Source organism: Ictidomys tridecemlineatus, chromosome 14 (assembly GCF_052094955.1).
Source record: "Ictidomys tridecemlineatus isolate mIctTri1 chromosome 14, mIctTri1.hap1, whole genome shotgun sequence".
NCBI classification, from domain to species: domain Eukaryota; kingdom Metazoa; phylum Chordata; class Mammalia; order Rodentia; family Sciuridae; genus Ictidomys; species Ictidomys tridecemlineatus.
Genome location: NC_135490.1, coordinates 16,185,733 through 16,212,049, shown reverse-complemented (window position 1 = coordinate 16,212,049; position 26,317 = coordinate 16,185,733). Strand labels below are relative to the sequence as shown.

Here is a 26,317-nt window from a genome sequence, read left to right as displayed (position 1 = left end):
TAGCGAATGGGTTAAGGAGAGGACGAGAGGCCAAAAAGTGAAAATATGGGTGAGTGAATTAGACTAAATTATGCTATGTGAAGTTATAGATGTATCACAATGGAAACATTATTAAGTATAATCACAGTTTACTAATAAAATTTTTAAAAGTAAAACAAAATTCTGCTCCAACTGTCATCTGCCTGCTTCAACCTTGAGTAAATATTGACAAGTTATCAGATGCCTAGGACCTAAGAGAATGACTTGTACTTCAAAATCTGAATCTTTACTTTTCTGTAACTCATATTTTCTGATTATGAATTTCAACTTTAGGACGTTAGCTTAACCCACAGAATTATTCCAATATTAATTATTCTCCATCTTCAAATTCTAATTATCATAATAAGGAAAAGAGAAAGGTAGGAAGGGGAATATTACTTAAAACAATAGAGTATATCACAACATAGTAGTTTTGTAGCAGTGGAATAGTTGGAGAGTATTGGTTAGGGTGGTGATTCTAAAGACAGGTGATTATAACCAAGACTCAGCGATGGGAAGGATGAAAGATATATAGGTGGTTTAAAAATGAATAAAGGAGGCATCCTTGGAAGGTTGCCTATGGACAAATGAAGCACAATCACACTGGACAACACGAGGAGGCAGTGTTTCACATGCTTTAGAAAAACCCAATTGAGGAATTAGAAAATAGGGCATGAGAGCTAGGGATATAGCTTAGCGCTAAGTGGTTGTCTGGCATGCATGAGGCCCTGGGTTCAATCCCCAGCATGGGAGAAGGAAGGAAGGAAGGAAGGAAGGAAGGAAGGAAGGAAGGAAGGAAGGAAGGAAGGAAGGAAGGAAGGAAGGAAGGAAGGAGAGAGAGATGGGGATATGCACTTTCTAATTCCCATCATCTTCACTGAATGCCTGTCCCTGGGGCATTATCTGTGGGTCTAATCATCCTGCCCAAGCACAGACCACTAGAAATCCTTCAGGTAGAGAGTTATAAAGGTTATAAAGCAGGAAACTAGAAGAATGTAATAGAAAAATAGGTGCCAAAGAAATAGCACAAGCATCCACCATATCATGAAGATAACTTGTAAAATACAGTGTAATGAATATACTGGAAAAGAATGAGAAATTGCGAGAGTATAGATCCATATCATTAATGTAAATAGAAACACCAGCAGAACAAAACCATACGACACATGTCACACTCACACCACATGCATAGACAAAGTACAGACACTTCTCATGGTGCCAGTACCTTCTGATGGAGAGGTAAAAGGGAATGAGGATGAGAGAACTTTTTAAAAAATGAAAATAAAGATCTCAGGAATTGGTGAAGACAGTAAGCTTCCACCTTCTTCTACCCCCTCTAGGTTACTGGAACAGCTTTCCCTGTGCCCTTTCCAAGCTCTGAACTTCCACTTCACACTCAGGAAGCCTGGCTCAAGCTCCCAGAGATCAGGAACTATGTGGAATACAAAGGTCCCTCACAGCCTGAGGCATGTGAACCATCAGATAATATAAATCCCCACCCCTCCTCAGGAAAACATGGAAGGAGAGGTCCACTGGGGCACCAGGAAGCCCTGCAACTACATTTCCCAGAGATCCCTGTGTGGACTCTAACCAGACTCTGGGGGTGGGACAATTTGGTAACCAATGAGAGCACTTCCTCTGCAGACCTAGGAAGAGGCAGACTGCACACAGCCTGGTTCCTGGTCTCAGGCTCTGGTAACCTGGTGAGTGGAGCTCCCCACTGACCTGCAGTGGGCTTTGAAACTGGGGTTTCCTCTGGTCTCAAAGGGAGTGCAGGAGGCTAGATTCTACTCTGCCCTGAATTCCAAGTTCTAAGTTGTTCAGAGAGTTGGGTGGCTCCTACTTGGAGCTAATGCTGTAAATGCTATGCAACATGATGATGAATCTAACAGACTCTCAGTTCACACCACCTGGGTGACAGGCGCGGCCACAGCACATTCTAGCAGAGAGAACTTGAACAACTCTTTTAGTGTCTCTGAAGCTCCCTTTCCCATAGTAACTTGGAGCTAATAATGGTACTTACTTAAAGTTTGTCATGCAGACTCAGTCGTTGTATTAAAAGGTAGCAGCATTTAAGGGAAATTCTTCAACTGGATTTCTCTCTTGGAAACTTTGGACACTGTCCTCTGTCCTCAACTGGGTGTGTCCCAAGGTCCAGTTAATCCTGCAGGGAGCAGACTCATAACAATCCTGCTCCTTTTGCCTGAGCTGATCAGAAACCCCCAATGGTCCCCAATGTCCTGCGTGTCTGGATTTTGTTATCTACAATGTCTAGAGAAATTCCTGGGGGAATGTTTACCAGGTTGGAAGGAGGCTTAGTGGGGAGGGTCTTGAGGAGCTATAAGGGATGAAAAGTCAACTGCTTCACTGTTCCTGAGAGTAGGGCGTCCCCCTTGAACACTGACTACAAATGACACAGGAGCAAGGAGCCTCCCTAGGCAAGGCTGCCCAGGAGCCGGGGACTCTGTGCTCTGGACTCTGCTCTGTCCTCTGGCAGGATGCCCACAGGACAATCCTCTCCCTGGCTGTTTCCTGTTAAACTGCTCTCTCCCTTTCCTGTCCCCGCCCCTCCTACTGCCTTAGACACAGAACAGCTGGGCACACCCTGTCCCTCAAAAGGAGCTTTCTGGCTGTCAGCTCTCCAGCTGCCCCCTGTCCAGAGACTTATTTCTTGGCCTCACCATCTTCAACTCTAGCCACTATTGCTCTTCAGGTTTGATTCCTGCCTTCAATTGTACCCTGTACCCACTTCTTAACCACTGAAGGCATTCCCAGGGAGCTATGGCTGAGACACAGTTCTTTTGCAACCAAGGACTGTTGAATAATAGTCTTTATTTTTTTAATATTTATTTTTTAGTTTTAGGTGGACACAATATCTTTATTTTATTTTTATGTGGTGCTGAGAATCGAATCCAATGCCTCACACATGCTAGGCAAGCACGCTACCACTTGAGCCACATCCCCAGCCCCGAAAGATAGTCTTTAGCTGTGGCCAGCCTAGCAAGTCCTTTTCCATACAGATAGTCAGCAGGTTGGCTGGGGTATAGTGTCAAAAGCATGGGATGCTGAGCACTTCACTGTAGTAGAAATTGAAGAAGAGATAAAAAGAAATAGAAATAGTATCTATACAAAAATAAAAGCAGTTCATTAGCTTTCCTTGGAAATCTTCTATGTAATATTGCTAGTAACCTATGCAGTAGGTGTAGAAGTTTCTACCACAATCCCCAACAGGGTTTGTGCTGCTTGTAGCTTGAAGATATAACAGCAGCATCTCATGCACAGCCTCCCTCTGGATCAGTCTGCCTTTTGGGGGGGGGTAGTACTAGAGATTGAACTCAGGGGCACTCAATCACTGAGCCACATCCCAGCACTTTATTGTGTTTTATTTAGAAACAGGATTTCACTAAGTTGCTTAGGGCCATTGCTGAGGCTAACTTTGAACTCAAGATCTCCTGTCTCAGCCTCCCAATCCCACTGGGAATATAGGCGTGTGCCCAGCTTCAGTCTGCTTTTAATTCTTCTAGGTTGGGATCTTGCTCACAACTCTACTGGGGGAGAATATAAGGGTTTAACAAAAAAGTTGAAAATCACATGAAGGATGCAGAGATCCCAAAGACGTGGAATGGAATAGGTTCTGCCTGTCAACCCACTCTCCTGAGGAATATCCCACATGGTAATCTGTCATTGAAACACCATGTTTTAGAGATAAATTACCACAGTTAATCCAACTGTTGCATGTTGACCATTGGACAAAACAATATTCATGTGATCTGCAGAAAAAAATGCAAGCCCTTTTCATGGCATCCTAGCCCTCTAGAAGTCACCTCATTGTGGGTATCTTTCACACAGCTCTCCAAAGTGACCACACTGGTGACTTTGGTCAGATTCCCAAAATTCAGACATAGGGACAAGGGTCCATGTGCAAGTGACTTAAGGAAGTCCTGGAGAAACCCTGCAGTGTCGGGATGTAAATTATAACTCAAAGTGTGTTGCGACCTCAGCAAGGCAGCTGGGCGTTCAGATCATGGACCCTGGGCTGCACGGGCCGGATGTCAATTCCTGGCATGGCTAGCTCCAAGCTAATGAGGGAAGAAGCTCCAGCAGTCCTGCAAAGAGAATCCAGGGTGCAGGTTCTTAAGGATAATGGCACAAGCCGCAGGGGCACCATGATATAGTGAGAGAAATCTAAAGAATCTAGGTGACTTGTAGACAGCATTGTCCCCACAGTGACTCAGTCCTGGGTCCTCCCCACCCATGTGTCCTCTCTAGGTGCACGGACATTCTCTGTTCTTTACACTTCTGTGCTGACGATGGAGACCAGTGATCCAGTGGACTCATGTGAACCGTGGGTTTTTCTTTTTTTAATGTTTTAAATTATTTTAGCACTCTCCAGTTCTCTCCTGGCTCTATCCCTCCCTGTTTTATTCACCTACATGCTTTCTGCCTCATTATTTTAGTCAGCTTTTTCACTGCTATGACTTAAAGCTCCAATCCGAACAACTGAAGGGAAGAAAAGTTTATTTGGGGGCTCACAGTTCCAGAAGTCCTGGTCCATAGGCAGCCAGCTTCATTTCTTTGGGCTTGAGATGAGTACATCATGGTGGGAGAGAGTGGCTGAGGGAAGCAGCTCACATGATGATCAGGAAGGAGAGAGAGAAAGAGAGAGAGAGAGAGAGAGAGAGAGAGAGAGAGAGAGAGAGAGAGAGAGAGAGAGAGGCCCCTAACAAAAATTTGAATATGTACCCCAAAGGCACACCCCCAATGCCCAGCTCTTGCAGCCATACCCTATCCATCTTCAGCTACCACTCAGTTAATCCCATCAGGACTGATTCACGGATTGTGTTAAGGCTCTCATAACCCAATCATTTCTTCTTTAAACCTTTGGGCATTGTCTCATACATGAGCTTTTGTCTGAGACTGCACATCCAAACCATAACACTCACCTTTCAGTAATTTCACCAGAATATGATTGTTTACAGAATTTTTTTTTTTTTTTTTTTTTTTAAAGAGAGAGTGAGAGACAGAGTTAGAGAGAGAATTTTTTTAATATTTACTTTTTAGTTCTCGGCGGACACAACATCTTTGTTGGTATGTGGTGCTGAGGATCGAACCCGGGTCGCACGCATGCCAGGCCAGCGCGCTACAGCTTGAGCCACATCCCCAGCCCCGTTTACAGAATTTTAATCAGGTAACCACTGGCCTGGGTGACTCCAGTGCTTTACATTCCCAAGTAAACAACAGAAGAAAACCAGAAACTTTACCAATCAGAAGCCGCCAACTAACCCGTACCTAAGAATTTTCCGCTTTATCTAATGAAATATGGTTTTTGTGCTCTTTGTGGGAACATCCTGTAGAAGTGTCTCTCTTGCCCTGTCTTCCTCCTTCGCCGGGGACGTTGAGTACTTGTGATCTGGTGCTCCCTGATTGATGTAGTTCTGTCTGTTCCAATAAACTCGAAATTTCAATGTCCCTAAGTTTATCGTGTAAGAGTTCCAGAGTTGACAGTGCTGGATCAGAGCTTCCTAGTTCTGGTCTTTCTCAGTCTTCAGATTTAATCTTTCTTGCTTCTATTTTTGGATAAGCTGAAATGGCTTCTTCAATAGCCGTAATGCTCATCACTTTTCTCCCCTTCGTTTGCTATTAAAAGGAGCCAGTGCTCACATCAGTCCTTTGTTGTGGCCGACTTCTTAGTTTTTCTTTTGGTTTACTTCGTTCTGGCCAGTGAGGAGGAAAGACTTCCTCAGGATAGCTCACACTGCTTGCCTTTGTCAAGTTCTTCCACATTTCAAATCATCATCGGATGCAATTGCCCTTATGATTCAGTAAAATCCTAACACAAAGCCCAGGTCAGGATCATACTCTCTTCCGATGCTTTGTAGACATGGTTCTAGGACTGCACCTTTGGATATTTCCGGGGAACATTCTGTTGCCAGCCTGATTATTTCTTCCATATGAAGTTCGTTCTCTGACAGATGCTTGAGTAGTTCTTTTAAATTATGAATTTCAAAAATTTAAGCAGATTATGTGTCGATGTCAAGTACATAGAATCAATAGTTTCCAAGACTCTTGTCTCTTGTTTTTCAAATTTGATTTCTTTTTCCTTTCTGGAAAAATATTTCTTTATATATATCTATCTTGTATATATTTTCTATTATACTTTTCATATTCTTCGCTTCGGAAGCATGATGTGCTTTTCTTTCCTTTCTGTATTGATTAGTTTTCCTTTTAATGTTGGAATAGCATTATCTTTTCATTAGTCTTTATATGAATATCAAGTTTTTTTCCACATAACTAATTATGGTGCATCTAAATAGTTCTTCACGCTTATGTCGAAGTGTAAGCTCTATTTATGTTAAATTAATTAATTTTAATTAATCTTAATTTGTTTTCTAAGTTCTCAAATCTTTCTTTTCACAAACCATATTATTTCATCATCTTGTTTTTTAGTATTTATTACTAAGTCATTTTACATCCTCTATACTGCCAAGTTCCTGAAAAGAACTTCTATCTATTCAGTTTATATTTCTTCTTCCATTTCTTGTCTTTTGGTCACGCAATTTTTGCAGGTCATATCTTTTCTTCTAACACATCTCACAGTCTATTTTCATTTGTTTTGTCTTTCCATTCATGAATAAATGGCTCTGTCTTCATCGTTACTTTTTTCCTTGAGTCTAGTGTTGTAGGTGAGGTGTCCATCTAGTGCTGGGCTTGGACTCCTGTCATTTCAGAGGAGGTGCAGAAAGATGACTATGACAAGAGACTCTTTGTGGCATATTTTCCACATATAAGTGCCCCTCTTTCTTTCTGTGGACTCCTTACATTAAGGGCATTACTTTGTTTTTCTACCCTTGTGTCCCCAGTTATAGTTGTCACCTAAGGAAGACCAGGTGCTACCACTGTATACTGGCCTTCGGTGTTTATCTTAGTAGTAATCGGGGACATGGACCCTAGTTCACTGTGTCTGCTGCTCCCTTGGCAATTAATCACGTGGTTGGTGGCTCCTGGGTCCCCTCCTGGTGAGTTCCAGAGCCTCCAAGCTTTAACCTCATCAGGGTTCTTTCCATCTTCTGTGATCAGCCTTCCTGTACCCTTCTTGTGCAACTCAGAGGCTTCCTTTACTGTGCAGTACACTCCCTGTGACGTTCAGGGATTCTTCACAATTTATGGTCCACAAAACTACCCTTTGTTTTCAAGAAGAATCATGTTATACATTTTTTGCAGCCACATTTCCTATCATTTCTAGAGTTTGTTCCAGGAAGAGGAAACATTCTAAGGCTTCTGAATTACAACTTTTTAAAATCAACTTATGTTCAACTTACGGAATGCGGTTAAAAAGTACCTTTTTAAGAGTTCCCAAGGGCTCCCTATCTAGACGGGCACACTGCCTGCTCCTGTGTTGTCTTCTCCTCTAGTGATCAAGGTGAAAAAAGGGGGTCTGTTACTGCACAGAGATGCTGCCAATGAACATGCAGAACTAGTAGTTTTGAGGAGCTCTTTCCCTGGCCACAGCTTCCCAGGTGTTTGCAGTATCACACCTTGCACCACAGCTTTAGTATAGACGACTGCTTATGTTAATCACAGAATACACAGTCAAATGTGGTTGCATGTCACCAGTACTAAGGCCCCTAACAAACATTTGAAAACAAATTGTAGAATTACAGAGAAAAAAAGGACAATGCATATGCATCAGTCCCGTGGCCAGTCACCGGTAAACCACCTACTCCTCTTAGGTGAGCTTTCTCCTCTCTTCCTTGTATTCAGTACAGACTGGCTAAGGAGGCCAAGAGGGACTGGGGTGGGCTGAGTAAATGTCTCTTATGGCCGAGCCTCAGTGTTACAGGCTGACCTTGTCCAAGTGTTGAGAAAGGGCACTGGTGCGAGTTGGGGTGAAAAGAAGTGCAGTGACTCTACTAGCTTGAGGGGAAATGTGGCAAACGGCAGGACCACCTCCCCTGCTCACTCTCTAGAATCCGTACCGTCTCACTGAGGATTTCTTAAACACATTCTTTGTCATTGAGATCCTCCTGTGTGCTTACTATTCCTACTTATGGCTTTAGTTTTCCCTAGGGCGCTTACCACACTCCTGTAAATTACATGATTTATTCACTTACTCAGTTCACTATCTGTATCATTCTAATTCCCACTGAAATGTAAGATTTTAGAGGGCAGGAAGTACACTTTTATTTATATATTTATTTAGTTAATTTTTGTGCTAGAGATTGGCCCCACAGCCTCTCTACCAACAAGATGTATCTCCAGCCCAGTAAAATATTCGTTGAGCTAATCCATCAATCAGTGAGTGAATCAACATAAATCTTTGAGTACAGAACTTATATAAGATTCTGCTAAAGGGAAATTTGAGTGGGTCAAGTTCCAGGAGTACCATTAACTCTACTGTAGAATTCTCCCATTTGAATCCAGAACCATTTAGAAGCCTATCTTAATGGAAACCAATTGGAACTCAGGGTTTTTCATCACTAAGAATACCACATCTAAACTGGTTATCATTTGACTCATCATTTAATCTGGATTTCTAGTTTCTAATACTTGAAAGATGGAGGAAATGATCAGACTTTCCTGCTAAGGGTCCCTGGAACTTTAGTGAACTATGAGTTTATATCGCTTCCTCCAATCAAAGCAAAAACTTGTTACAAATATTTGCAAGCATTATTTGTACCTACATATTTTAAAACACATTCTAGCTAAAGTTAGGCTGCTCTTGGAAATCCAAGTGCAAAAGTAGCATAATTTGTTTTTTGTTTTGTTTTTATTTTCCTCACTTTAGGGACCATGGACATTGAAGCATATTTTGAAAGAATTGGCTATAAGAACTCTAGGAACAAATTGGACTTGGAAACATTAACTGACATTCTTCAGCACCAGATCCGAGCTATCCCCTTTGAGAACCTTAATATTCACTGTGGGGAATCTATGGAGTTGGACTTAGAGACCATTTTTGATCAAGTTGTGAGGAGGAAGCGGGGTGGGTGGTGCCTCCAGGTCAATCATCTTCTTTACTGGGCTCTGACCACGATGGGTTTTCAGACCACTATGTTGGGAGGATACGTTTACAACACTCCGGCCAACAAATACAGCAATGGTATGATTCACCTTCTACTACAAGTGACCATCAGTGGCAAGAACTATATTGCCGATGCTGGGTTTGGACGCTCCTACCAGATGTGGCAGCCTCTGGAATTAATTTCTGGGAAGGATCAGCCTCAGGTGCCATGCATCTTCCGCTTGACAGAGGAGGAAGGCACCTGGTACCTGGACCAGATCAGAAGAGAGCAGCACATTCCAAACCAAGAATTTCTCAATTCCGACCTCCTAGAGATGAATAAATACCGAAAAATCTACTCCTTTACTCTTGAACCTCGAACAATTGAAGATTTTGAGTCTATGAATACATTCCTTCAGACATCCCCAGCCTCTGTGTTTACAAGCAAATCATTTTGTTCCTTGCAGACCCCAGAAGGGGTTCACTGTTTAGTGGGCTTCACCCTCACCTATAGGAGATTCACCTATAAGGACGGTGTCGACCTGGTAGAGTTTAAGACTCTGAAAGAGGAAGAAGTGGAAGAAGTATTGAGAACTATATTTCATATTTCTCTAGAGAGAAAACTAGTGCCCAAACATGGTGATCGATATTTTACTATTTAGGAGAAGCAGCAAGTATGGTCTTTAATAACACATCCTTACACTTTTTACTATATAAAATTTCAAATCTATTCAAGATTATAGAGAATAAAATAATCAACCTGCTTATTGATTTCTCAGATTACCAACAATGAACTGATGACCTATCATAACCTTTGAGCCCCCACATTATTTTGAAGAAAACCCTACACATCATTTTATTTCACCCATAACAATGTCATCATGTATAACTAAATGGCTTTTTTTTTTCAGGAACATAACCACCCTCCTTTCAAAATTAATACTAATAAAAGCATTTTAATAATGATGTTGTTTTCTTAGAACCCAGCCCGACTTATGCTGGAAAGTGTTTCAACACCGGTTTATTGTTGAAGTCACAGAAAATTTATACTGGTAGTAAAGAGAAGAGTGAAAAAATAATTGCCATTAAATTCAGCTAGCATACATACATTACCCAACTTTTATAAAACATCCAGATTTATGATTCGGGATTGGAATGTAACAGAGAAGGAAGAGCTATAATATTGGTTTTGAATAGCCTACTAATCCTTAAGATGAGACTTCACCCAATCCACAGGAGTATGTGGCCATCAGTGGCAAGAACTATATTGCTGATGCTGGGTACCAACAGGGCCATTCAGCTAGTGATTTCTTCCAGGGGTCTTTACAGAGCTTCAGTTGTTGATATACTCCTTTTCTTAATATGGGAATACTGATATTTAGAATTTCCAACTTCTAGTATTAAATAGTTTGTATTTAAAATGTTTATTATGAATGATGAGTTACATATTTTCTAGACAAACCTTTTTAGTGAGGTAATGTTAAAGCATCATTGGCTAAAATAATGTGAATGAAAGGTTCCATTTGGAGGTGTTAGGATATTAGAGGGCGACACGGTTCTTCTGCAAGAGAGTCTTCCTCTCATCCTATTTCTTATTTTCTAATTATATTCTTTTACCTCCTTCCACACTTTGCCTTAAAAGGAAAACACATGAGGTACTTTATGTATATTTAAGTTCCAAAGGCTATGGACACTGGGCAAATTACTTACTGAATTACTGAGTGATTCTGTGGCTGTGGTTCCTCAGAGGTAAAATAAGTATTGAACATACATGATACGGGGTCTAATCTAGGTCGATCTCTAAATAAATGTTTGTTATATGGATGACTGGAATAATGTCAGTAGGTCATTAGTGTTTTGGGTGGTAGGTGAGCATTTGGTGGGCGTTCTTTGGCCATCTCATTTATTGTACTACACAATCGATCGTCCCTTCTATCATTCATTGTTTCCCTCCAGTTGAATTCCTGGTCCTACTGTCATCTGCCTGTTTCATCTTTGATAACATTATTACCAGGACATCAGATGCCCAGATTTTCTGTTTGTGGGTTGTTGTGTCAGGGCTATAGGTTAAAATACAGACTTTGTTCTTAAATTATTCTCCTTATTCAACTTGGGATCATCATAATAAGGTGAAGGGGAAGCAGGAACTGGAGCGTTGGAGAAGAGGACCGGTTATGTGTGTTTTATGCAGCCTTGTAACAGCTGGGAGACACTGGTGAGGCAGACACCCAGGGAGAAGTGGATATGAGCCTGAGTGGGACCAGAGGATGAGAATTGTTTCAGTATGTGAGTTTGCTACCTTCCTTCACCTATTGGCCTTGTTTGGCTCTTTTGGCAACACCAGGGCACTTCTGGTACTCTTAAAACAAAGAAGGTTTTCTTATCCTTTGGCTAGAACTGTGTCCCTGGCAAGACTCACCAAACAGATCAAATGAGGCTCCTGGACAATGATGCAGTTTGTAACAACGGGTTGAGGAAGTTGTTTTCTGTGAGTATCCTGAACAAATCCAATTATTTTTGTTTTTTGGTACTAGTGATTTAACCCAGGGGCAATTTACCACTGAGCTATATCCCATCCCTCTTTTTGTTTAATTTTTTTATTTTGGGACAGGTTCTGACCAAGTTGCTTAGGGTCTCACTAAATTGCTGAGTGTGGTCTCGAACTTGCAATCCTCCTGCCTCAGCCTCCTGAGTTGCTGAGATTTCAAGCATGTGCCACCACATCCCACTGCAATTGATTCTTTCTTGAATATGTCTACCATGGAGGGAGGGGGGAAGGCCAAAATACACTGGAAGAGACACAGAGACATAAAATCCATCATGACCCCCACCTTCATGGCCCTCACCTCATGATCTCATGTAACCCTAATTACCTTCCCCCAAACCCCACTTGCAAATACCATTAATGTGCATTTGGGGATTCAGTTCCCAACACATGAACTTTCAGAGAACACATTAAAACCATCGCAGATTCTGAACAGTCAAAGTCATCTCAGCAAAAAAAGAAAACACTGGAGGCATCTCCATATTTTGAAATACAATATGAAACTAAAGTAATAAAGATAGCATGCTACCACATGAAACCTGACACCTAGACCAAAGAACCAGGATAGAGAGCCCTGGATAGCACGCATTTATCTTAGTTGTTTTTGACAAAAATCACCAAGAACTTAAAATAGGGACTGTCTCTTCACTACACGCTGTTGAAAAAAAAAAAAACGGGATACCCACATGCAGAGAACAAAATGTACAGTTACCTCGTTCTGATTTTAGAATAAACCCCAAATAGATTAAAGACTTAAACATAATGCCTGAAACTGTAAGTCTACTGGAAGAGACGTGGTGGGGATGCTCTGTGACATTGGCCTGGGTGATCACGTCTTGACTAGGACCCCCAAATCAGGCAACACAAGCAAAAATAGACAAATAGAATTGCATCAAACTAAAAAGCTTCTGTACAGCAAGAGAAGCAATCAACCGTGCAAAGAGATGGTACCCAGATTGGGAGAAAATATTGACAAATCATATATCAGAGAAGGGGCTAATATCCAAAATACCTAAGGAACTCAAACTCTTCAGTAGCAATAAAATCAGTATTCCTATATAACAAGGACAAATGACCTGAACTGACATTTCTCAAAAGAAGACATGCAAATGACCAACAGATACACTTAAAAATTCTCCATAGTTCTAATATCAGAGAAATGCAAATTGAAACAAAAATGAAATATGACTTCATACTTGTCAGGTTGGTTGTTATTTAAAAAATTTTAAAAATAAGTGTTGACCACATATGGAAAGAAAAGAACTGTTGAATATTGTTGAATGTATTATAAATTAATATAGACACTTTGGGAAATGGTATGGAAGTGCCTCAAATAACTAAAAACTGAATTATCACAGGATTCAGCAATCGTACTTCTGAGTATATATCCAAAGAAATTGAAATTTGTATGCTATAGAGATGTCTGTGTGTCAATATTTGTTATAGCATTATTAACAAAAGCCAAGACAGGGAAACAAAACCAAAGTTCCCATTAATGTACAAATGGATTTTTCAAATTTAGAATGTATTCATAATGGAAACTATTCATCCTTTGAAAAGCAGAAAATTCTGTCATTTGCAGCAACATAGATGAATCTGACGGACATTATACTAAATGAAGTAAGCTAGACAGAGAGACAGATATCTTATGATCTCACTTAACCTGTGCAATCTAAAAAAGTCAAACTGCGGAATAGAGAGTATGGTGGTGGTTACCATAGGCTAGGAGTGTGGATAGACAGGGAAAGGGAAGACATTGTCCAAAGTTTCAGATAAGAAAAATAAGCTCTGGAGATTTATTGCACAGCATGATGGCTACAGGTAATAATAATAATGTGTATTTCTAAATAGCTAAGAGAGTATTTTAAGTGTTCTCACCAACAAAAAATGATAACTATTTGAGGTGATGGATGTGTTAATTAGCCTAATTTTATCATTTCACAGTGTCTGCATATAATGCAACAACACAACTTACCCCCTATATTTATGGGGTAGCTGGGAGTGGTAGTGCACATCTGTAATCACAGTGGTTTGGAGACTGAAGCAGAAGGATCTGGAGTTCAAAGCCAGCTTCAGCAACTTAGTGAGGCTCTAAGAAATTTAGCAAGACTTTGTCTCTAAATAAAATATTGAAAAGGGTTGGGGATGTGGCTCAGTAGTTAAGTGCCCCTGGGTTCAATCCCTGATACTAAAATACATATGTATGTATATATATATATCTCCACACATATTATCATTTCAAAACAAAATTAAAAATTAAAAATCTTAATGAGTTGCTACTAATGCTTAACATATTGCCTTGAACCTTAGAAGTTTAAAACTGCTCTTTTTTTTCCTTTTTTTCTTTCTTTTTTTATGCTCAGACTCTTTGAGTCTAGAATTTAAAGAATGCAAGAGAGCTTTTTTCTGTTCTATAATGTCCAGGCAAAGCGGAGACTCCCATGGCTAGTGGTGGGGTGCTCTGTGCTAGAATCATTCAGCAGCACCTTCACTGACTGAGGGCCCCAAATGGGGCCAGGATGGGGTACTCACAATTGCTTCCCTGTGGTCTGGGCTCCCGTGTTAACACGATGAATCGGGTTTCTGTTTCTGAGTCCTGCCACTTGTAAGGTGGAAACCAAATCATCTTTTTGTTTTCAACTTATTTGAGATGAAATTTACATTACACAAAACTAGATATTTTAAGTGCTCAATCTATTGGTATTGAGAACAATCCCAGTATTATGCAATTACTACCTCTGTATCATCTCAAAACATTTTGATCACCCCAAATTAAAATCCGTTGCCCAGAGGCTGGGGATGTGGCTCAAGCGGTAGCGCGCTCGCCTGGCATGCGTGCAGCCCGGGTTCGATCCTCAGCACCACATACCAACAAAGATGCTATGTCCGCCGAGAACTAAAAAATAAATATTAAAAAAAAATTATCTCTCTCCTCTCTCACTCTCTCTTAAAAAAAAAAAATCCCTTGCCCATTAGGCAATTTGAATCCCCTTTATAACCTAGTTTGGGGTTATATAGCATCACCTCTACCACATTCTGTCAGTCAAGGCAAGTCACAAGCCCTTTCGGATTCAAGGAGAAGGAACTAGCTTTCATTTTGGATGTAGCAATAGAAGGGGCTACATTATCTTGGATGGAATATGTTTGGATTACTTTGCCACAGCCAATCCTCTATTCAGAAAAATTTACATTTCATAAGTATGAAAAATACACTTTCCCCATCCTAAAATTCCCCCAAATCTCCCTCCAACATGGCATAGGCTCAGGCATGGTGTCCAGGATCTAATCATCAGATGCAGAAGAAGATGATTTCCTAGTCCTACATTTTAAGTGTCATTCTTCTTGATCCAAGGCCTTGTGAGCTATTGAGACAAATTGCTTTTCCCACACATATCCAAAATACAAGCAAGAGATCACCACCGTAGATTCTTCTACTCAAAAAGGAGCTGAACAAGGAGGAGCACATGACAGTCACTAGGCCGCAATAAAGTCCATCTGGGTCCAATGTGATGGTTTAGATTAGGTGTCCCCCAAAAGCTCATGTGTGAGACAACGCAAGAAAGCATTGTAGAGAAGGTAGGGTGTGCCTGGAGGAGGTGTGTCCTGGGGGTTGCACTTGGGGTTTATATTTTGTTTGTGAGGAGAACAATCAACCTCTCTCTCTCTCTCTCTCTCTCTCTCTCTCTCTCTCTCTCTCTCTCTCTCTCTCTCTCTCTCTCTCTCTCTCTCTCTCCCCTCTGGGTGCCATATCTCCAGCTACTTTCTTCGGCCACACCCTTCCACGATGCTGTTCTGCCTCACCTCAGGCCCCAAGGAATCGAGCCAGCTGCTGTCCGGAGACTAAGACCTCTGAAACCATGAGCCCCCAAATAAACTTCTCCTCCTCTAAGATTGTTTTTGTCAGGTCTTTGTCATGGCAATAAAAAAGCTGACTAAGACACCCATGTAACCCATTCTTTTTTTAAAATATTTTTTTTAGTTGTAGATGGATATATTACTTTATTTATTTATTTATTTATTTATTTATTAATGTGGTGCTGAGGAGCAAACCCAGTGCCTCACACATGCCAGGCGAGTGCTCTACCACTGAGCCACAGCCCAGCCCCATGTAACCCATTCTTGATTAGGGCTCAGTCCTATTTCCTGGAGTCTTTTTCATGACTCTTGCCTCAACTATTTTGGCTTCTAGATTCACCACTTGCACTCTGTCATATTCCTTATAATGTGTAAAATTAGTAGAAGAGCCTGATTTCTAATAAGGAGCTTATAATCTAAGGGGAGCTAGTGGAACTATTTACCTAGCAATAACCCTCTAGGAGGAGGGTGCTTCCATGCAGAGAGCTCCCAGGACACACTGAGATACTCTAGACACACAACACCAAACTCAGCTTGATGATTATAAGGACAGGTATGAGCTTATGACACTGACTCTGCAGGCGTGCTGATATAACGAGGCAGCGTTCTTCAGGTGTAGTGTCCCATGTTTCGTTCCCTGAACACAGAACCATCTTTGACTTGCAGCCCTAACAGTAAGGTTAAATGAGGAGGGACTGGATTGAAGAACGTTAGTCAAGAAAATAAGATTACTGGGGAGCATGAGGGTTAAATGTAGTTCCTGCAACACTCAGAAACTGTGTGTAGGTAGTTTGAGAGGTGACACCAGTAAGCAAGGAGGAGTGGGGACAGGCAAAGAGTCAGAGAAGGAGGAAAATCAATATGAGAGCTCAGTAAGTTTTCTGCTGCTGGCCACAGGAGCTCAATGGAGCTCAATGCCTCTAGGAGGAGGCACTGAGCTCCTGTTGCCTGCAAAGGAGTCTATAGAAATGCCTCCCAGAACTGCCTGCCCACAGAAGAGGAGGCAGGAGCATTTACCCAGAGAGTCCCATCTCTAGTTGGCTGAATCATCCCTGGGGTGTTACCTCCCCTGAACTTCCACACTGCAGGTGTGATTGAGTGCCTGTGGCGACTGCTGGGGAAGTCTTGTGGCAGGAAGTGAAAATCCCCAGTGCACCTGTGAGGTGGTAGCAGTGAGCCCTTGCTTGGAAATGCACGGGCTGAACCAGTGCATGGGCCAAAGCAGGGGCTCAGGAGTCCCTTGCTTTCTCAACTCCTGAAAGTAAAAAGCAGAAAACTGTCATGGACATGTAGGACAGGTTTGGTTTGGTTTGGTTCCTTTTTTTTTTTTTTTTTTTTTTTGCTTTTTATTATCATCAACATGGATGCAGCACTGAAAACCAAGTAGCCCTCACAGAGGACGCACCTAAGCAGCATCACTTGGTTGATGCTGATGCTAAATGTGACAGGAGAAGAGGCTGCCAATATGGGCTCCCTGGTTCATACTGGTTAAGACCAGAGAGGGAGCATCCTGGAAGCTTCTGCTCTGAAATAGAGCCATGCGCATGGCCACACAGAGGCAGGCACTAGCAATACCCTTGCCATCAATGCTCCCAGCAGTACCATCCCTGTAGAATTCTGCACTGTCACTCACTGGCAGCTCTGAACTCTGTTCCATTGTCCTCAGGCCCCTCCTCCTCCGGCCCAGCACCCATCATGCAATAGGAGGCTTCTCATTCACTTGTTTGTTTGCACCACCAAACTGACTTCCTTCAGAAAAAAGAATATCTAGGTGCTTAATAAGTGTAGCCCAGGGAATTCATAGCTTTGACAATAGATTAAAAAAAAAAAAAAAAGGCCAATTCTGGATGTGCTAATTCTTTCTCACAGTTTACTATGGAAGCGAACTCCCAGCTTCTGGGATTAGTCATTCAGGTCAGAGGTGAATTTCAATTGCAACTAAGAAAGCCCTATTATGCAATGCTTTAAAAAGAGATCCTGGTGCCAGAAGAAATAACCTCTCCCCTGCCAACGTCATCGGCCATATTCCAATTCTCAAGTTTCATTTGCAAGTCAGTCCTCAGCACTCCTTTTGCAGCAGAAGATATTAACAAGTATCTCCTTTTAGAAAATTCTGTTCCTCATTTTGTTTCTCAGCCAGGCAGGATTTTAGACATGAATAGATGTGGATACTTGGCTATTGATCATTTCTCTGTTACTGATTCTAGTTCTAACCTCCATCAATCTGCCAGTCCTGCACCTGGAAACTCAGCTTATGGGCAAGGAAGCCATTGATGTTCAGGGTGTGTGACTAGTTCCTTTGCACAATCAAGGGAAATTGGGTGCAGGTATCCAAACTCTGGCGTGTGAACGATTCTTGTAACTGTTACTTACTCAAAGGAAACCATTCGTTCTCTCTATCAAAAAGCAACAGCAATCCAGGTTACTGGAGAAAAAGACCAGTGAAGCAGCTAGACTCTAAATGAAGTGGGCATTCCATCTTTGGTCCTCTTTCTCCTTAACAATGCCTTCCTTCAGAGATATAGATATTCTAGTTCCTCCTGCATCTCTGATAAGGGTAATCTTTGGCAGTATTTCTCTGTTCTCCTCCAGAGAGCTCCTGTTGCAACAAGGCAATTCTAAAAACAAGCCTGTCCTTTGGTGCCTATCTGCATTATTATTCCTATTATACCTTCTCTGCCCTGGGCTGGCCTCTGGTAAAAATAGTGATCTGGGCCACTAATAAGGGGCTGAGTATTGTTATATCTACTATCACTAATAGTCCTACAGAAGCGGCAAATTATGTTTCTTTATCCACATTTTATAGATGAGAATACTGAGACAGACGATTAATAACTTTCCCAAAGTAAAACAGCTACTTAATGTCACAGTCATTTAACATTATTATTGTTACGGACTGAAATGTGACTTTCCCAAGTTCCTGTGTTGAAGACCAACCCCCAGAATGTGTATTTGGATAGGTGATTAAGTTAGAGCGAGGCCATTAGGACCGGCCCTAGTCCAAAATGACTATTGTTCTTATAAGAAGAGAAAATTTAGAAACAAATAAAATAGACACCAGGGGTGTGCATGAACCGTGGAAAGCCCATGTGAGAATTCAGAGAGGAGGCTGCCATCTGCAAGCCAAGAAGAGAAGCCTCAGAGGAATCCAACTCGGCAAGCACCTTGGCCTTGGACTTCCCACCTCCAGAATTGTGAGAAAATAAGCTTCTGTTGTTTAAGCCACCTAGTTGGCTATTATTTTGTTATGGCAGCCTTAGCAAATCAACCTACTTAGTTAGGAACTGGGTTCAGCTGCTAGAGACGGAACTACTAACAGTGACTTAAACTAGGGGTTGATAAACAGTGGTCCAGGCCAAATCCAGGAAATGCCTCTTGTGGTGATAAAGTTTTGTTGGAACACTGCCATGCCCATCTGATTACAGATTGTCCGTGGCTGCTTTAGCAGTTACAACAGAGACCCTATGGCCCACAAAGACTAAAATATTTTCTCTATTGCTATACTGTACATTGAAGTAAATAATTTTCTATATGGCACTTTGCAGAAGCAGTTGGTGGCCACTGTTTCAACACATAGGGCTTTATTATCTCACATACATGTCTGAAGTGTGGAAATCCAAGGTGGGAATGGCCACTCCCTCAAAGATCAGCACCTAAGCTCTTCTACCCTCAAGGGACCATTTGTATCTGGTATCCTCAGGATACGACATGTCTGCTGGACCTCCAGCCATTTCACTTGCAGTCTAGGAAGGAGAGGGGAAAGAACAAGGCCCAGAAAGAGGCTCTTCGTAGATGAACCAGACGAAGAGATTTCCCAGAGACCCCAGCTTTCTAAGTGGCTAACAAAGAAGAAATAAGGTATCAGGTAGTCAGAGGGGTTACACCAGAGGGGAATATGAGAGTGACATTATGGAGGTAAAAATCCGGTGGGAGATGAGGGCAAAAGGCACACAGGACTCCAAATGCTTCCAATGTATCATCATCCTGCCATGAGGCCCAGGAGGTAGGAAGAAAGCCAGAAGGTGCATGTGGATGAGCAACACCTTGCCAGGAAAGGGACTTGTTTTAGCTTTGTCCAAGAGTAACAAAGGCAGGTGGAATAAAATCACAGGTAACATAAAGACAGATAATTCAAACTCTCACCAGCTCCAAAATCACTGAGAGCTGGCTTGCAGGCCATCAGCAGGCTGGCCTAGCAAGCAGTTTCCCAGACAACTGGGTAAATGAAATCAGCTCAGAAGATAAAATCCACTGGCAAGGTACCAGCACAAGTGGCTGTCAATGAAACATGTGGTTCTGGGCTGTTCACATCCATTCCCAGCCCTTCCGCCCACTCCTTAGCCACATCCTGCCCTCCAGCAGTGTAGGGAACCCCCAGCCTCTGTGGCTGCCACCCCATTCCTCAGCTGTGCAGATGAGGAGAAATAGGTCTATGCTCGAAGTTACTGGTGGATGGAAATTAGCCAGAGGTCACCATGGGTGTGAAAGGCATCAGTTGTAAAACAATTTTCTGCCTGAATCAAGCTTCTCAGACAATAAGATGAATTCGTCTCTGCAGACAGCCCTGCTGCAAGAGGAGCTTGACAATGAATTCCCTCATTGTTCCCAAGATATTCTGTCTTTGTGGTATTCATAGAACAGCAGTAAATGTGAGGGGGGATGGAAGTGCAGACATAACTGGCCCCAGTTCCCTCATCTTGCAAATTCAGAAAGAAGCCTCCACATTCTGGGATCCCCACGTCACACCCTCCCTCCTGATGGGGTTGTACTTTGTCACTCTTGCTCTTTCCCCCAGTGTAGGCTACAGCCAGGGAAGCCATCTGTCCCTAAGCAGGCGGAGGGTTAAATGAACTCATGCAGGGTGTGGCTGGCCTGCCCTGGGCTCTTCACCATGCTTTCCAGGGCAGCCCTGTGGAGAAGCTCTGCCCAGTGCTCCCTGGTGATGGGTCTCCAGGTCCCCTGGGGAGTCAACTAGGCCAATTTCACCTGGGAGTTCTGACCTCACCTAGGAGGAGGAGCTGCCTGGGAGCCTGCCAGCATGGTGAACCCCAAATTTGAAAATGCAGGAGCAGAGGGTTTAACCAAGTGGCCCAAACTAGTGTGGGCAAGCTGAAGACTGAGGCCTGCAGCATAAGCAGGGGGCCATTGGGATTGCCCTGTTTTGGTTTCTGCCACAGGAACTTTAAGCTTGACAAGGATGGACCTGGCTGGCATGAAGTCAGCACACAGAGTTGGCGAGCCTGAGGAATGTGGAAAGAACTCCACTGAACCTTCCCAATACAGTGCTATTCCTAGCGTTCACCCCACTGAACCTTCCCAATATAGTGCTATTCCTAACGTTCACCCAGCACCCCGTGAGCCCGTGCCAAGCTGTGGAAAGTGAGAGTTGAAGACACAGTCCTGACATCTCCTCCAGCAAGGAAACCCATGGAAACAATCGGCTTTGACCTGCCTCAAAGCACGTTGCTCTACTGCATGTTGTAATGCAGGTTTTATCCCCTGTCCTGGCAAAGAAGGAAAGGGATTAATCCTGACGGACACTTCAGGGAATGTATCAGGGGGAGGTGACATGGAGCTCTTAGGATTTCTACAAGGCCACGGCGTCTGGAAAGGGTAATCAGATCCAACCTACTTTTACATCCTTCCTCCTGTCACTTCCCTGAAGACCACCTCCCTCCTGCAACCCTACAATCCCTCTCTAGTCACGCCAGCTCTCTCCCCATTCCTGGTCCTAATTTCTGCTTTTGATACCCTAAGAAAAGCAGCATCCACCTAGAGAACATAGGCAAATTCAAAGTCATTTTCATATTCCTGTAAAAATGCTCCTTCTCTGTGAAATCCTTTCCAGGTCTCCCAGGCAGAAATAATGGCTCCCTCCTTTGTGTTCTAATTGCAGCCAGTATGCATGGCCTGGTGTGACATTTATTGGTGTGCTTTATTTAATCTCTGCCTTGTGTATGAATGGATTTAGTTGATCGGCACTTACCGAGTACCAGCGATGTATCTAACACTCTGCTTGACTGAGGGATATAGAGACGAATACATTTTTGTTAAATGAAGACACAAGCAAATGTGTCATAGTCACACAGTGGACTATGAGTCAGTAGAATGGGGTGGAATGTCCTAGCTTTGCCATGGATGAACTTTGAAACATCATGCTAAGTGAAATAAACCAGCCACAAAAGATCACATATGATAGGATTCCATTGCTACAAAATGCCTAGGAAAGCTAAATATGTAGAGGCCTAAGCTGGGGACAAGTGTCAGGGGATGGAAGAAGGGAAAGAAGGGAGTATCTCTGAGGGTGATGCAAATTTTCTAAAATTAGATTGTAATGGCACACAATTCTGTGAATGATCTACTAAAGATTATCGAATTATGCCCTTAAAGCAATTGATAAATATATGTCAAAACAATTTTTAAATTTTCCAAAATAGAAAGATTGAGTAGAAAGACAGGTAGAGAGAGATAAATAGATACAGATGATTGTCCAAACTGACTTAGGTCAGTCATCAATGTGTGGTAAGAACTGCACCTGGTAAGGATTTACACATAAATCAACTCTTTCCAAAATGTGGCCTGGTTACTTAGTGGTCATTTAGTATGAATGCCAGGAAAGTGGTTGGGTGACCAACTAAGAAATTATAGAGTCAGCTCCACTCTAAATATTGTAACAGAGCTTATAACCAAACCTTAAGTATGTCCTTTAAGGTGATGAGTGAGACTGATGTGTGCTTAAAGCGTGTCACCTGGAGGACTTCAGCTGTGAGACTTTCTTGTCTGAAAGCCGGAAGGGTGTCTTTGAAGTGACCTCCCAGGCAAGCTGATGGATCACTAAGATCTTTGAGCTCTTCCCTTATGTTATAACCTCTCGGGGTCTGAGGCACAAAATAGCAAGCTCCTTCATTCTGAGCAAACAATGCCAAGGGAGACAATGGATGTCATTCTTAGGGAGTGTGATGGCAAATGGCCAGTGGACAAAGGACTGTCCCCATCACACACACACACTGGACACGATAGGAAACTCTGGAACACAAAACCGAGAGGAAACTAAATGGTAATGATTCCTGAGTGCATATTTCCCACAGGCCGGGTTAAAGGTGAGTGGTTTTCACCTGCCTAGAAGACACTGAAATGAATGCTGTTTTATAAGAACTGGTTCTAATCAGCCAATAATGATAAATAACCATGAACTGAACCCCAACTGAAAACAACTAAGACCTTCCATCTATCTGCTACACCAGCATCTCATTGGGCCTAATTAAAGACTCTTTCCTAACCAATAAACAGTGGAACTTGTTACAAAAAAAAAAATACAAACTCAGGTACTTATTTGGCCTCACCAGCCTGAAAGGGTCAGAACCTGATTCATACAGCCAATGCCCAACTCCCCGGCCGTCAACAATCCTGACTTCTTCCCTCCATGGAGACATGGGTAAATTCTCCAACCACATGAGTTCCTTTGTTCAGCTAATAACGAAGCTCAGTGCCTGCTTGCTTGTTCAATCTTTGGATTTTGTTTTTTCCTTTAAAGAAATGCCATATTCTTACATACTAGAGTCAGGAGAGAGATTCAATCAATGCATTGCACAAGGCATCAGGCCTTGAGGTCCCACTGCTACAGTGACCAAAAGTCTGTCTGAAACTCAGACACCAAGATGTGGGAGGCTTCTGTGGAAGGTAGGAACTGCTGGCATTTTTAAGCAAGCTCTTAGATGTTTTGTTTTTCTCTACTGCAGCTTCTCCCTGGGCTGAGATTTCAGCTCTCCTTTGATGCTGCTTTATCCTTTGTTCTGAGAAGAAACCTCATCAGGCCCTGAGACTTTTGCAAATGTGAGGCAAAGAAAGCTATCTTCCAGCGAGGACAGGCTGTGAAATGGCAGTTCTTTAAGCAGAACATCTCTGGGGTGACAATGTGAAAGTGAGGTTTCTCAGAAGAGCTCTCATCCTCTCTTGGGAGAGGAAAAAAATATCAAAAGTCGATGAACTGTTTGCATGAATAACTCGGACATCACAGTAGCTTAAGGACCATGTGAGGCCCCAAATTCAGGACAAACCATGCTCTGCCTTTGACAGCATTGCTTTGGTAATCCGGAACTAATGGCTATTTTATTAGTAGTATCCTGTTGCATTTTCTAACTGGTCATGTTAGTTTGCTAGAGCTAAACACCACATACAGAAGAGCTAAAACAACAGAAATTTGTTTTCTTGGCATTCTGGAGCTTTTTCCTTGTCATCTTATCCACCCAGGCTCAAGCCTGCAGCTGCAGACTGGGCGAGCACTCCAGATGCTGCTAGTCCCTTGAAGCTGACTGTCTAGAAAAAAAGGAGCACCAGGGAAGCTTGAGATGTTAGCAGGTGTGACTTCTCATGAGGCCTCTTCTCTTGATGGTTTGCAGGAAGCCAGCTCCTCACAGTGCCCTCATATTCTCACTCTCAGTCTAGGCGTTGTCTGTGTTCTAATCTCTTCTAGGACACAAGCCATATTGGACTATGGCCCAATTTTACTTATTGTACTTTAGATATCACTTTAAAGGCCCCAACTCCAAATTCAGTCACATTCTGAGGGATTTATGGGTTAGCACTTCAACATGTGAGCTTGAGGCGTAAAATAATTCAATCCATAAGATTCTGCCCTCTGGCTTCCAAAATTCATTTTCTTCTTCTATGCAAGATGCATTTACCCCATTTAAATAGTCATAAACGTCTTAACACAGCCAAGGATCAAACTCAAGTTTGAAGTATCATCGAAAACCAGTATGGGTGAGACCAGAGGAATGAATCATCCTGAGGTGAAATTCCTCTCCAGCTGTAAACCTGTAACAGTGGACAAGTTGTCTGCTTCCGACACACAATGGTGGGACCGGTATTGATGACATGTTCCCATCCCAGAAGGGAGAAGTCAGAAAGAAGACAAAGACCCAAGCAGGTCCAAAACCAGGTAAATTCCACTGGATTTTAAGCTTTGACAGTGATCCTCTCTGCTCCATTCTGTGCCCTCCAGGAGCACCATGGTGTCATCCGTAGCCTGTGGGCCCAACAGAGCAATGGCATCGCTTCTCAGCATGGAGAGGCAATGTGGCCCACTAAACCCAAGAAGGTGATTCTGGGACAAAGGAGGAGAGGACCTCACACTCTGGAACCACTGAGGAGACAACTCTGCCCTCCTGGGCTATGCCCTTTGGGCTCATGGTGGCAGCAATAGCTCTAGCAATCTCTGAATCACCCTAGTGGTCACTTTTCCATCTTCCTTAAGGATAGTAAATGTCTGTAGCCAGGTCTATTGGTCCACCTGTAGCTGCCGCAGTCTGGCTGGGCACAATTCAGGAGCCACTTGTCAAAAGAAACAAACTTTATTTTTAGAACCACACACGCCAAACAAAACACCTCCTCCGGAAAAACCCTCAGAGCCCAACTGCCACCACCGGCTTCTCCCAAGCCTCTCTACCTCCCCCACTCCTCCTGCTCTTGAGGCTGATTGTCTGGGTCGTGTGGACGGAGCCAAAAAAAGTCCCCAATGAGCAGCTCCGTGGTCTGAAAGGGCAGGGAAACAGCCCAATGAGCATTACCGCAGAGAAGCCAATCAATTGGCAGCTAGAAGTTTGCTGGGGCCGCTGTGAGCCAATCATCAACTGGCAGCTGGAAGTTTGCTGGGGCCCCTTCGGCTGTGGCTCTCAACATGTAGCAATTCTAGAAGTCAGATTTATTTCATTTCATCTTGTCCTTGTCCCCATGAGGGGGCAGGTGACATTTCTGCTGAGATGGTAGATTGGATCTATGACTCTCATAATTTTTCTATCAAATGGTTGTCCAGCCACACCCTTAGTGTTGTCTCCAGAACATACTTTCATCCTTTTAATATGGACAGACTGGGAATGTTCCAAATCATCGAGTTCTGGTACCTTTTCATTTCACAATTCCTTCTTCAATTTCTCTCTCTTGTCTCACATTTGACCCTAATCAGAAAGGCTTAAACAGGCCTCAGTTACAACACCCAGCTTGAAATCGCCTCAGATAAACATCCACGTTCATCCCTCAGTGGTTCTACCTTCCACAAAACACTAGAACACAATTCAGCCACCTTCCTCACCACTTCCCAACACGGACTGCCTTCCCCCATTGTCTGAGGCCTCACCAGAGGCAACTTTATTGTCCATACGTCCACCCACAGTCTCTTCCAGGCAACGAGGCTTTTTCTAACATACTCTTCAAAACTCTTCCAACCTTTACCCACTACCCAGCTTCAAAACATTTCCCCATTTTAGCTACATATCAACATACCAGTTAGGAAAGAAAGAATTCATAAAGAATGCACTGGTTATTGCTGAATTATAAGAAAATGTTTTGCTTTTTTAGATTAATTTGAGTTTAGTTGTTTTACTTAACTCATTTGTTGCTTCTAATGGTGCCTAGGTATATAACCACATCTAGTGTACAATACGACTTTCGTTCCTCTATTGTAGTAATAATACCATGCTCTCAGTACTACAGTACTATCCTTACTGCTTTACACACCAACCCACTTAACCCTTACTAAAAAGAGTTTAAGTCCTCTGACTTGAAAATAATTAAATAAAAAAATGATGGATGTGTGTATGTGTGTGTTTATTACCTTCGCATGTTCAGCCAAGGGAACTGAGGCACTGAGAATGACCACCTGCACTCAAGATGAGGAAGGCAGAGGTGGGTTATAATGGCGTGTCTGTGGTGTGTACACAGTGCACTCCTTCCTGCCTCCTATTTCCTTATCTGCCTTGTCATGAAGGGCACTGTCCATGCTTCAGTGAAATATGCCCCCCGTAATGAGCCAGGAAATGCCCACCAGACCACTCAAAGCAAGCTGAGGTGTGGTCAGTGTAGCCCATGACACCCACCACACCCAGCACAGCTTTGTCTAC

General features: G+C 42.7%; 1 protein-coding gene across 2 annotated transcripts; it reads left to right on the top strand.

The window, feature by feature from the left end:
- The first annotated feature begins 1,648 nt into the window (after positions 1 to 1,648).
- Positions 1,649 to 9,982, top strand: LOC101967864 (arylamine N-acetyltransferase 2). 2 transcript variants are annotated; one of them, XM_040293403.2, is made up of 3 exons: positions 1,649 to 1,721; positions 4,288 to 4,363; positions 8,804 to 9,982. In XM_040293403.2, exon 3 carries the CDS (start codon positions 8,809 to 8,811, stop codon positions 9,679 to 9,681), a length of 873 nt encoding a protein of 290 aa, XP_040149337.1. In that variant the 5' UTR covers positions 1,649 to 1,721; positions 4,288 to 4,363; positions 8,804 to 8,808; the 3' UTR covers positions 9,682 to 9,982. The 2 variants fall into 2 exon arrangements, with proteins under 2 accessions (XP_040149337.1, XP_005329338.1); XM_005329281.5 differs by lacking the exon at positions 4,288 to 4,363.
- The last annotated feature ends 16,335 nt before the right edge of the window (positions 9,983 to 26,317 follow it).